This window comes from Schistocerca gregaria, chromosome X (genome assembly GCF_023897955.1).
Source record: "Schistocerca gregaria isolate iqSchGreg1 chromosome X, iqSchGreg1.2, whole genome shotgun sequence".
Classification (NCBI taxonomy): domain Eukaryota; kingdom Metazoa; phylum Arthropoda; class Insecta; order Orthoptera; family Acrididae; genus Schistocerca; species Schistocerca gregaria.
This window is the reverse complement of record NC_064931.1, coordinates 568,037,133-568,051,104: the sequence shown is the minus strand read 5'-3', so window position 1 is coordinate 568,051,104 and position 13,972 is coordinate 568,037,133. Positions and strand designations below refer to the sequence as shown.

General features: G+C 38.8%; 1 protein-coding gene across 9 annotated transcripts in view; it reads right to left on the bottom strand.

Moving 5' to 3' along the window:
* LOC126299344 (synaptoporin-like) overlaps positions 1-13,972 on the bottom strand; it is a 91,071-nt gene that overhangs the window by 28,669 nt on the left and 48,430 nt on the right. For all 9 annotated transcript variants that reach the window (XM_049991192.1, XM_049991193.1, XM_049991194.1 and 6 more), the window contains 3 exons: positions 13,623-13,741; positions 4,441-4,630; positions 3,358-3,534 (listed from right to left, as the gene is read on the bottom strand). In XM_049991192.1, the coding sequence (XP_049847149.1) occupies positions 3,358-3,534; positions 4,441-4,630; positions 13,623-13,741 (486 nt within the window). The remainder of the gene's footprint in view (positions 1-3,357; positions 3,535-4,440; positions 4,631-13,622; positions 13,742-13,972) is intronic.

Here is a 13,972-nt window from a genome sequence, read left to right as displayed (position 1 = left end):
AAATTTACATTTTACACAGGTTACAGAAACTCATTTTTTCATGTTTGTTTCTCTCATCAAGTGTGAAGTAACACTTTAGGATATGAAGTGTGGCTCATAAGAAAAGCATTAAACAGTAACAAAAAAGGCGACAAAGTATGACATTAAGCAGATGTCCGCATTTACGCTCATGGTTTAACCACTTAAGTGCAGTGATGTTTTAGGTTTAATTCAACATGTTCATCAATCTCTGCTATTTTCTTGGTGAGCACAAAGCATTATCTCTCAAAGATTCATTACCACAACTTAATGTATAAACATTGCATTGCACATTTAATTTTCTTCACTTACATTTTACTCACACTATTGTAGAGGACTGCAAATTTTCATCACATTGCCAATTAAGTGTGTTTTTTGCTCTCTCTCTCTCTCTCTCTCTCTCTCTCTCTCTCTCTCTCGTGGGACAGGGGTTAACGTTTTCCATGATTCTCTATTTTCCTTAGTTTTACATTTAAGTCTGGATCACATGAAGACATAAAATAGAGGTTCCACTGCATAATGAAGTTTTGCTCATGTAAACTCTTCTAAATGGTGATTGGGGAAGAGAATTGTCTAGAAAGAATTTCCTGATTGTCCATTCAGATCAACAGCCTATCAGGTACGATAGTTTTCCATTAAGAGAGATCGATGTTATCTGTAAGAGGACAGTGCCCAGTGAGTCGCTTCAAAATCATTGTACCAAACATGTTACGATCACTCTTCGCAAATAGTATGTAAAAATTATTAGAGATGTCAATTCAATTCATTTATCGCTAACTGAAAGCAACTAGAGTGGGAAGCATTTCTAGCAATTTTATGTGCTTCCATTTGAAGTAACTGCATATGAAATATTCTAGACAAACTTAAAAACACCATGAGGCATGTTTCGCATTCAGATGGAGTAGTATGGCAAGCACTTCTGTAAAGGAAGAGCACTGAATTGACCAAATGTTTAACATGTCTAAAGTTGGGGGTTAGTGACTGTTTAGATTGAGAATAATATTCAGGAGGAACTTGCAAAATTCTGGCTGCTTTCATGTGACTATGTGTAGCACATCTTTGTAACTGTAAACTTGCAGTGGAAATATTAGTGCAGACATAAATAGGGACTATATAGCCATTTCACAAGTCTTCATGGCAATAAATAGTAAATAGAACTTTAAACATATTGTTACAAGAAGATAATCCAAACACCCAATAGTTATCATGAACTTTCAAGAAGTTATTCCTAAATTGAGTTTTGCTGGCTCTATCTGGTAGGTATTGGGTGGCGATTTCTTTAACGCTGCTTTGCACCATCTAGATAGTACCTGCTGCAAGACCGTGAAAGGACAATGAGCAGACAAGAATCCTGTCAAAGTAGATGTATTGCACTGTGTGAATATAATGACAATATGAAGAAAACTGAACACCGTGCCCTGCAACAGTTATGTCACCTACACGATCACACACCTGAAGAGCTATAGGTTGGGCAACAGATGAAATGTCTATTAATAACAAACCATTTCACAACTTTTCCACACACAGAACTTCCTCAAATTTGCCTTCAATGTTTTCAACACAAAATAATGGTTTCATTGCGGAAGTAGTATCCCCATCAGTTGGAGTACACACGAAGTATTGGATTAAGTATTGCACTCCCAGACATCTTTCTCGTTCCCCTTCCCTTGGTGTGGCCACAGAAGGCAATGATGTTGGGTCTTATCTCCTCCCACTGCAATAATCTCTCTTATCTGAAGGGACTATTGCAGAAAAATAAATAAATAAATAAATAATAAATAAATAAATAAATAAATAGAAAATGTAAAACGCGGGAAATAATATTGTAAGTGGTGAAAGTTACGTATAAGATACCCCCTTGCACTTTATGTATGATATATGTACTTAACAGGCATCAAAGGACTTGTCATGGAATTTTTGACTATCTAATAAAGGTTTATTATGTAATAAAAACCACTGATGTAACTAGAATTGATAACTCTAGGAAGTGGAAACATTTGACTTCGTTTCAAACGTCATAATCTATGTTTTTGGAAAGCATGCAGCTGTCCATTATTTAAATAATGAAATACTGCACTAGTTAAGCATTTTTTCATGCTTAGCATGATGCGTTTTGAGGCTTTTTTCCTCGTTGTCAAATGCAAATAAGTATTTTGTATGGTGTTTGAGTATGTGTTATTCTGCGTGTGTTGCACTGTACTCTTATTTTTTGAGGTTGTCAGGTACTGTGCCTCATCAGTTATGTAAAAAACACACACACACACACACACACACACACACACACACACACACACACACACACACACTGTTTGTGTAACGTCACAAGAAAGACATATATAAATACTGCAATACTGCACTTGACAGCGAGAATAAATTCTCGAAACACGTTTTGCTCAGCACGAATACAATATGTAACGGGCACTGCATTTACACTAAAAGCATTTGAGCAATGCAAATAGAATGACTGTCAACTAGCGCTCCACGTGGCCGTATGCTGAGACGCGCTAAATGTGATTTGACAAAGGTGTCACGATGATCACAACAATCACGAAACTGCATTTCCGCAGTAGAGACAGTTTGGAAAAGGTTGTTATTGGTCATATCTTCATTCAAACGAACCTAGTTACTCCTCTCAGCCACCACACCAAGTACAGCTTGGAAGCGGCAGGAGATATGGCACAAATTGTTACAGCTTTTACTCATTTACCAGTTCAAATTCGCTGAATAGAGTGCCCTGGTGTTAAGAAATGTAACCACTTAATATATGTGAACACTACTGACAGCAAACAATATGCCAGCATCATATTTTCTCCACAAACGTCCTTTTGTAATGCATAAATTGTGGGACAATTATAAATTTGTTGATGCCAAATCAGGTGCAAATTAATATTGTGGGCATAGGGAATTTGACGGAACTGATAAAGTTATAAACAGTGGGAAAACCTTAATTCTGGGAACATAAAAGTGGGGTTATACTGTAACAATGTTTATAAGGATTCTTACCAGTACCTATCCATTTGGCCTCGCTCAGTCTTAATATACTCAGCTTTCACTATGAGCTCTATTTCGTCTTCACCTTTTTACAGGTAAATATTATGTGCACCAATTTTTTTTCCTCAGTTAAGTTTTATCTCACCCAGCATCTGATGCATCCCTAAAGGCCTCGTAACAATTTTTATACTTAAATATAAAATTATTTTTATTAGAGCTGAAATTTCACTTATAATTCTACCAGAGAAAGCTATGAGCTTACGAAGTTTAACTATAGTTATCTGTTCATGATTTGTCTTTAAGTGAATGTGATCAAACATCTAACTCCAATTTGGTTTGCATACTTACAATAGATATATCAAGACTTGAGAAGCTGCCACCAACAGATACTGAACAGGCAATTTGTTTGCAAAGGCTAGTAAGGAAAGAAGGGTTTGTAGCCATCTTTATCTGACTTAGTCCATTAGCCCAAGCAGCACTTCCAGACAACCACAATACAGCTAAAACAACAGTGGCAATAAAATCCTGAAAATATAAAACCAGAAGAAAACATTAGATCACTAATAATGTTTCAGAGAGTTTAAGAAATTAAACGATACTAAAATGATTTAATACACAACAAGGAAAAGGGAGGGGGGGAAGGGGGGGGGCATGGACAGACAAAGGGGCAGACACAGTGAGAGGTTGTTTACAGAAGGAACAGTGTCGGTGTATGGCAAGGAAGATGGAGGGTGAAGGGAAGTAGAGCAAAGCAGATGCCGATTGGTAGAATGGGAATTGAGGGTAGTAAATCAGTTAAAGTGAGGTTAGAAGAGTGAGTCAAGTCTGAAGCTGGAAGAGAGATTAGAGCTGGAGTTGGGGTGATTTAATGGAAGAATGACTTGAGTTATTAAAGTAGTCCAGCTAGTTTCTGACTACAGGGCAAATGTATACAATGATCTAAGAATAGCTGGGCGATATATGTATGAAGTACATTTTAATAAATAAGTATGGCAAAGAAATTTTCAACAGAATGAAAATAATTTAGAATCAAAGACGACCACTAGCGAAATTGTGGAACTGTTGAGTCCTTAACAAGTATGAAAAAGAATGAAAACATTGCTATCTTTCAGATATATTCTTTGATGAGCTAGAGAGCATGCACACATGCTTGTGCAGTCTCAGCACTGTGTGTGTGTGTGTGTGTGTGTGTGTGTGTGTGTGTGTGTGTGTGTGTGTGAGAGAGAGAGAGAGAGAGAGAGAGAGAGAGAGAGAGAGAGAGAGAGAGAGAGAGAGACTGTACAAAAGCTAGTGAAGTTTTCAGTCTTTTTAGTATAACTGTCAATGACTCAACACTTCTATTTGGTAAATGGTCTCTTGCATACATATATCTTTTTGTCAAACAAATTCACCATTGATACAACAACTCACAGTAATGTCCGAATTACTTACAGCACGTGGCAGATGATCATTGCTTTGGTACATAGCATCAAACAGCACATACACCACAGTAATCAAGATGCAGTAGATGAATGCCAAAACACCAGCAGCAACAAAGAACTGGGCATCTGATGATGAATTTCCAAGCAAATAAAAATCTAATGGTGGGTCACATGGCACAGTTGAACCTTCACGATCTAACCTGAAATAAAACAAATATGAAGCCTTTCTTTAGTAAGGTGAGTGTTCATTTTAAGTGTCATAAGAAGTAGTATTCGTGAATTAATTCCACATCAAATGAGAAAATTAACACACACTACTAAATTTTAGATACTGTTGACATACATTTTCATTCCCAATTAATGAACCAGGCTGATACTTAAGTGTGTGTGTGTGTGTGTGTGTGTGTGTGTGTGTGTGTGTGTGTGTGTGTGTGTGTGTGTGCAAGTTTTTTTTTTTTATAAATTCCTAAATTCCTTTTGTACTTATTTTATCGACTGCAGGGAGCTGTTCTTAAATACATACTGGTCAGCCCATCTGTCTCCAAATTCTTTAAACTTATCAGGCATGATTACATTTTCAAAACAAAGGAGGCAATGACTTACTACCAGCTTGTAATGAAGATATAAGTGACAACAAAATATAGGAGGAGAGATCATTGGGGTTTGACATCCCTTTGACAACTGGGTTATTAGAGATGCAGCACAATCATGGGAAACCTAAACCTGGATAGCTGGATGCAGATTTGGATCTTTGTTCTCCTGAACGAGTCCAATGTGCTAACCATTGTGCCACCTCACTTGGTATATTAATGAAGACTTAAGTGTCTTAATGTTCTCAAAATAGAAAACATGGTTTTATTACAGTAGTTGGAAGACTGAAACAATTGAATATATGAATGGAAACAAATTAACACCTGAAGAAAGGGCAAAACTCCAAACTCTTCTTAGATTAAAGAAATCAGTGCAGCTTACAGTATAATGAAGGAAGTATACTTTCAGGTGAGAGAAGATACTAGACTAGGTACGTGGAAGTTATTAGAATGAAGTATGGAGGAACAGACTGGTAGTCTGAAGAGTGGAAAAGTGAAGAAAAGTAACTGCTCACCTATTTTGTACACACAGTTTGTTCTGCGGAATTATAGCAAGATTTCTCAAGCCACCATTTGGTGTATTGCGGAAGGTATATCTGTGCACAAGTGTAATTTTCTCCTGTCCTTCCAGCCACAAAGGGTGTTGACTACTAGCATGTGGCACAGAGAAATATGCAACACGAAATCATGAACTTTCACACTTGCTGTCCACATTTACATTACCATGCCATCATAATCATTAGTTACCATCAATTACTGATGCTACACTCAAAATTTATTGGTGCACAAACTTGGGACAATACATGTCATACCGAGCGAGGTGGCGCAGTGGTTAGACACTGGACTCGCATTCGGGAGGACGACGGTTCAATCCCGCGCCCGGCCATCCTGATTTAGGTTTTCCGTGATTTCCCTAAATCCCTCCAGGCAAATGCCGGGATGGTTCCTTTCAAAGGGCACGGCCGACTTCCTTCCCCGTCCTTCCCTAATCCGCTGAGACCGATGACCTCGCTGTCTGGTCTCCTTCCCCAAAGAACCCAACCCCAATACATGTCATACTTCTTTGCACCAATGTAGTTCCTCTTTAACTCAAGCTAATACACAATTTTATTCTAAATCATTGTTCATATGTTTCACACATTTTACAAAATATATCTTTCGTAAAGAAAATGCAGTTTCCAAATATTCACCAATGAACTGAAGCCTCTCCTTTGATTGAACCACAAATGAAGCTATAGGACACAGCAGTTTTCCATACCATGTACTCTTGCTCTAAGCACTTGCCCAACGTAACTGACTTAAGTTACTACAACATTGATATGCACACCAAATACTGCTAGATTACAAGAATGTTAAGTTACACTGTGCCACATGGTCCACTAACATTTATACAGAAAATATGATAGCAGTTCACAACAAATGAGAAACAGCGAACAACATCCGAATTTTATCTCCACATGTTACCTCATAGTATGCGGTGTTAAGTGCCAGGTCCAGATGGCACCACAATTTGGTTTTATGACTAATTCTCTATGGCAATGGCCCCTTACTTAGCTTGCACTTATCTTTTATCTCTCACTCAGTGCAAACTTCCAGGTGATTGGAAGAAAGTTGAGCTGCCTTATATACAAGAGGGGTAGAAACTGACCTGCAAAATTGCAGACCGATCAGTTTGTCGCAGACTTCTTGAACATATTCAGTTCTTATAAAACGAAGTGCCTTGAGACAAAAAAAGCTTGTGTCTACTAATCAGTACGGCTTTAGAAAACATCACTGATGCAACATGTGGCTTGCCTTTTCCCCCCACAATATGGATGAAGGGGACAGGCAAATTCCACATTCCTAGATTTCCGAAAAGCATTTGACATGGCGTCCCACTGCAGACTCTACACTGAAGTGCAGAGGAAACTGGTAAACACATGCATATTCAAATACAGAGATATTTAAAAAGGCAGAATATGGCACTGTGGTCAGCAACGTGTATATAAGAAAAGTATCTGGTGCAGTTGTTAGATTGGTTACTGCTGTTACAATGGCAGATTTTCAAGATTTAAGTGAGTTTGAGCATGGTGTTATAGTCGGTGCACAAGTGATGGGACACAGCATCTCCAAGGTGGCAATGGAGTGTGGATTTTCCCGTAAGACCATTTCACATGTGTACTGTAAATATCAGGAATCCGGTAAACATCAAATGTCCGACATCACTGCAGCTGGAAAAAAGGTCTTGCAAGATACGACTGACAGGTGACACTCATTTAAGCACCCTGTCTGATCATCTGCATCCATTCATGTCCACTGTGCGTTCCGACAGACTTGGGCAATTCCACGAAGACAATGCAACATCCCACACATCCAGAATTGCTACAGAGTGGTCTCAGGAGCACACTTCTGAGTTTAAACACTTCCGCTGGCCACCAAACTCCCCAGATAAGCATTATTGATCACATTTGATATGCCTTGCAACATGCTATTCAGAAGAGATCTCTACCCCCTCGTACTCTTACAGATTTATGGACAGCCCTGCAGAATTCATGGTGTCAATTCCCTCCAGCACTACTTCAGACATTAGTGAAGTCCATGCCACATACTGTTTGAGGCAATTCTGCATGCTCGTGGGGGCCCAATATAATATTGGGCAGGTGTACATCAATCTACCACTGTAAAGTGCGTGGCAAAGGGTGTGCCCCATCATACCAGTTATTAGTGTTTCTTAACATGCCATTTACTTATAGAGCGTGGGAAGGAGGACTGAATGCCTCTGTACATGCTGTAATTAGTCAAATCTTGTCCTCTTGATCCGTATGTGATCAGTACATAGGGGGTTGCAGTATATTCATGAAAATATTAAATATTTTCCAGTCCTTGTAAATTTGTTTCTAGTAATTCTCAGAACAGTTTACCTCTCTCTTCATGAGTCTTCCAGTACAGTTTCTTCAGCATCTCAGACTCTCACATAGGTCGAACAAACCCGTGACCATTGGTGCCGTTCCTCTCCGTGTATGTTCAATATCACCTGTTAGACCTATTTGGTACGGGTCCCACACACCTGAGCATTATTCTGGAATGGGTCACACTAGTGATTTGTAAGTGATCTTTTCAGACTGATTGTACTTCCCCAGTACTATACCAATAAACCAAAATCTATCACCTTCTTTACCGACAACTGAGCCTATGTCACCATTCCATTCCATATCCCTACCAAGTGTTACACCGAGGTATTTGAATGAGTTGGCATATCCCAATAGCAACTCATTGATATTATACTCATAGGGTATTACTTTCTTGTTTTGTTTGTGAAGTACACGATTTTGCATTTCTGAACACACAAAGCAAGCTGCCAATCCCAGCACTAATTTCGAATCTTATCAAGATCTGACATTATTTATGCCCCTTCAGTCAGACATTAATTCATTATACATATCTACAAAAAGTCTGAGATTACTATTAATATCACAAACAAGGTCATTAATACACTACATGAACAGTGAGGGTTCCAACACACTTCCCTGGAGCACACCCACAGTTACTTCCACATTTGACTACTACTGTCCATCCACAGTAACACATTGTGTCCTTCATAAAAAAAAAAGTCCTCAATAGAATAACAAATTTAGTTTGATACCTCACTTGATCATACTTCTGTCAATAAGCGTAGATGTGGTACTGAGTCAAACGCTTTTCGGAAATCAAAAAATACTGCATCTACACAACTGCCTTGATCCTAAGCTTTCAGTATGCCATGTGAGGAAAGTGAGAATTGGGTTTCCACATGATGAATATTTTCAGAATCCATACTAGTTGGCAAGGAGGTGGTCATTCTGTTCAAGATATGTTTAGCTCGGAATACGTTCCTTCTAAGATTCTACAATAAATTGATATCAAGTATAATGTACCATAATTTTGTGGATCAATTCTTCTACCCTTTTTGTAGATGGGTGGAACTGTGCTTTCTCCCAAACACTGGGCAAGAGTTTTTGTTCAACAGATCTGTCATGGATTATAGCTAGAAGAAGGGTTAACTCAGCTGAAAATTCAATAAAGAGCCTGATGCGGATTCCATCAGGCACTGGAGCTTTGTTCAATTTTAACGATTTCAGCTGTTTTAACATTACTGACAAAAACACTTCCTTCACTCATTTGTTTGGTGGTACAAGGATTAAACTGGGACAATTCTCCCAGGTTTTCCTTTGTAAAGACACATTTGGAAACTGTGTTAAACATTTTAGCTTGTGGTTGGCTACCTTCTATTTCAGTTCCTATCTCCTTCACTAGAGACTGGACACTAACCTTAGTGCCACTTATGAGCCTTTATGTATGACCAGAATTTCTTTGGGTTTTGTGACAGATCATTTGTCTATATTCTGCTGCAGTTTTCATTGCGACAGCCATTAATCACTCTGATTTTAATACTGTCACCTGTGGGAGGCATTGCTTTAGATCTTTCACCGATACATCCGGTTTTCTACAGCTATCATTATCTGGATTAGATGAAGAGTCACCTAATCTAAAAAGCCCTTATGTGCACCACACACAAAGTCAGGTATCTGGGCAGCAGCCTCTGATGTGTAGTGCAAATGACACAATTAATGAGGCCCTACAGTTCTCAAGCCCATGGTTGAAATCCAGTAACAGCCTAGCTTGTCACAAACCTAAGTATCTGGTTCAGTCCTACATTTTACTAAGAACCAAGGGGCCACAGTTCTGTGGACAATTCTGCAAATTGTGAGCTATGTTGAAACACTGTGCACAAGGCTGGTGGTCTCAGCCTTTTCTGCCCGTCACTGGAATAATAAAAATATGATCTTGGAGCCCAGACAACAGGCACCATTTGATCCAATCTACAACAGTCTGCAGCTCGCATCTTGTTCCATCATGATGGCGGAATAGCTCTTTAACACCTGCTGTCCTTTCCTGTCCCTTGCTGACATTTCACTAAGGCATACCATCATCTGCTGATGATCAATAGACCCCTAGACTTATGCATTTGCCCCCTCTTGACACTGAACAAAACAGGTGACTTAAGTCCCACTATATCAGTTTAAATGAAAGCCAGCATCTTTAACACGTTGGTGAGGGGAATCAGTGCAATACCTTGTGTCCTCTCTGGTCCCCATCTACATTGTACGGGACACCTGCATCCACCATTTAACCACCACTTGCTGTCACGTGGATGATCAATGACAGATCTTGTAATTTCTGTGGAGGGACAGCATCTACAAGAGGTAATAGTACTTGAGGTGCCATTGGTAGTGGTACCACAGGTACCCGACTCTCAGGAGCTCTTCCTACATGCTGATTCATAACAGCTGTCAATTTTTTACATTGAGTAGGTTCCCGGATACGTGAGTGGCTAACAAGGAACCCCTCGAGTGTGAGGTTGCAAAAGGCCACAGAAGTTTAAAGCATTCAACACCCCACATACTGTCTACTATGCAACGACAATATTGGCAGCCAGGGGGTGGGACTGGAAGTATCCAATGGTGAGCACAGCACGAGGCTACAGAGCGGAGTTGCAATGCTTAGTTGATGAATAATCCACTCCAGTGCTACTGGTATTGATAAAAAGCAGAGCAATGGTAACAGTAAACAAAGCAAACATTGGTTTGGGTGGTTAATTTTGGGGGAAAGGACGAAACAGCAAAGGAACCATCCCAGCATTTGCCTGAAGTGATTTAGGGAAATCATGGAAAACCTAAATCAGGATGGCCATATCTGGGTTTGAACTGTCGTGATCCTTAATGCGAGTCCAGTGTGCTAATCACTGCCCCACCTCACTCTATGCAAACCCACCTTGCTCTGTGTAAACATTGCATTGTATCTACAGCAACAGTTGCTGAAGTTGACATTTTTTCAGCAAGGAATGCAAGGAATTTCACAGAGCGAGAAAGAAGTGGAAGATGAAATGTTAGTGTTTCTGCAAGATGAGTCACTGGAATGCGAGGTTTTGTTGCTTGACTGTGGGGACAATTTACCTGAGGAGTACAATGATAATACATGATTAAGAAGTGAAAGTGATACCGAAAAAGGTGTCTAACCATGTAGTTCATCACCCTTGTCAGACAGGAAGCCACAATTCCTGCATACAGTGAAATGTAGTAAAGGACAATCCAAGGAGCAGGTGCTAAACATAATTAAGTACATGGGAGATCATCTGCAGCATAGTAAAAAAAAGAAGTTATGAACAGATTTCAATTAAGTCTGCAGAAGTGCGATGGCATAGTGTATCAGAACGACAATGGATATTCAAGGGAGGATAAGACGCATTTGTTACAAAAATTGGTGTTTGCGCATTTCAAATGTGCACAATAGTGACCTCCTACATTACGCATGCCTAACTACACATGACAGATTACAGTGATTTCAAGGGAAGCAATGGATGGTTGCAGAACCTCAAACAGTTCTATAAAATTGGAAGACAACAAAATTTCATACAAAGCTTCCATTTGATGACTTATAGCAAATTGCACAATTGGCTTGAAACTTTGTAGATGAGAAATTGTTCAGTACAAAATATGGTATCAACTCCAATCAATCTGGATTTGAAGAGAAACTGCATATGCAAGAAACACTGGATATTAGAGGTTCAAGAAAGTTTTATCAAAATCAGCCACATTCAATGCCTTAATGCATTTGTATGCAGTTATGCCGACTGTTAACCTGGATGGTAAATTGGCTGCAAAGTTATTTATTGTTGTGCAAGAAGTTGGAGGTTCTCTGTCCTCTGGAGTTCTCTCTCATGTGTGTGATCTTACAAAGGCAGCAGAAAATATTTATATCACAGCAAGCAGGAGTGGGGAAAATGGATGTAAAAGAACTACAACTATGATATGAGCACTGCTTTTGGCAAACAGTTGCACGATTCCTGGTCTACATATAAAAAATGATATTCCTTCAGAGCAAACTATCCCTCCTGAAAAGTGTGTGCACTGCAATTCATACCACTGGAAACACTGGATAAATTCAGCCTATAGATGTTTGTTTTTTCCATGCCTACGTAACATTGTTGCACTATCTGTAGGTTTCACGATAAAGCTCCAGGACAGGCTGTTTCGCATTCAGCTACGGTACCTCTGCACATAATTTTTCTCTGGTCTTTCGAGTGAGTCTATGCTGCACTCAAGTCTCCAAATTATTTTTTTTAGTGACTGTATCTTGCAGGTGACTATTCCACATGCTTTTTTTTTTGCCTCAGCGAAACAAGTTATAACAATACATCCACAAACTTTGCTACCCTCTTCAAAGTATGACTGTCAGCACACCTTTTTTTGTGCTCCAGTTTACAGACAGTGTGTATGATAGGAAATACCCTCTACTATCTCCACGGACAATGGAAACTCTTCAACTTCAATCAGCATTTGTACACATTTGAAGAGGTTCATGATCCTTTCATCTTTCATCTGAATTTTAGCCACTATTACTCAACAATAATTCACCTTGTTCCAAACTAAATATTATAGCTTCTACTTCAAATATGACACTACTGCCCTCTTATCTCGCTTGCTGAACACAGATTTTTCTGTAACCTTAATAGCTCATTTTAATACCCGTTAGTACTGATAGGACTGATGCCATTTGACTGAGAACATTTGTGAAAAGTGAAAAGTGTGGGCTTAGAAATGTATTAGATTTATCGGCTATTTATAAGACTGTCTATTTTCTGAATTCCCTGAGCTGAACTTATTTTGAAATACACTTCTAGTGGTTTAACTGACAATTTGGTCTTATCTGCCACATATGAAATTTACATTTTCTGCTAAATGTCACTAGTACATGCAAAGGAATTAGTTGGCTAGTAGATAGTGAAGTTTTTGTCCGCAAACATATCGGACAGGGTTCTAGTTCTCACACCATTCAGAAAAACCAAAGTACAATACCTCACTTTGTTTTCAAACAAGAAACTTAGGTAATACTCGTCCACTTGCTACATTGTACACTAGAGCACTGCATTTGCATTTATGAATAGCTGATGAAATAATGCTCACATTCAGTCTGCAGCTAACATCACATTAATTATGAAACATTTTGGAGAGAACAGATGAAATATTTACATTGAGGAACACAGCAACCGATTCTTATTTTCAGCTTTGTTGGAGGGGAGGAAAAATTTATAACTGATTAAGTTAACTGTACTGACTGGAAACAGAAAGGAAGTTGAAGGAGTCATGGTAATGGAAGCTCAGCACACTGCAAATTCGCAGTCTATGGGCAAGTGAGAGCACGTGACTATGAACAGCACTCATGTACTTTTGTCTTTAGTCAAGGCAATGTGTCATTTTCAGCCGCTTCCACCAAGCTATGTGAAGTTTATTTATGCACTACCACAACATCACCATGTGCAAACTAGTTTGGCAAGTGTGTCACACCTGCAAGCTCTATCATACACTTCCTTCATTAAAATATTCTGCTATACATTACACATTAACTAAAATTCTAATATTACATGACAATTTACTTGTGGCTGAAACACTGTATAGTGCACAACATGCACTTCTCATACCACTGTAGCCTTACAAGTAGTCTTATGATTTCTTAATGATGATAGTTATATCACAGAAACTGTAATGTTACCAAAATCAGTTCTATAATTTATAGTCACACTTACCTAAATGGATAGGAGATATCCAGTTCAAACTTTCCAGTATTGGTGCTGTTGCATGAATACTCAACTTTAACTTTGTTAGTATATCCTGTAGTGGTTGCAAATGCACATATCGAAAATACCTGAAAAAGTTAGTACACACAAACTGTCAAGCATTTCTCCACACAAAAGCAACACGTGTTTTAAAAAGGTGTGCATGCGCACACACACACTAACAAAAATTCAAAAACAGCATGTAACTGTATTATAACAAAACTTTTGAACTCTGCAAAAAATTATTTTACAGTCCCTGAATTAATTTCCACATAGGTAACTGCTAGTGCAAGTCTCAAAGACAGAAACCATTAAGATGT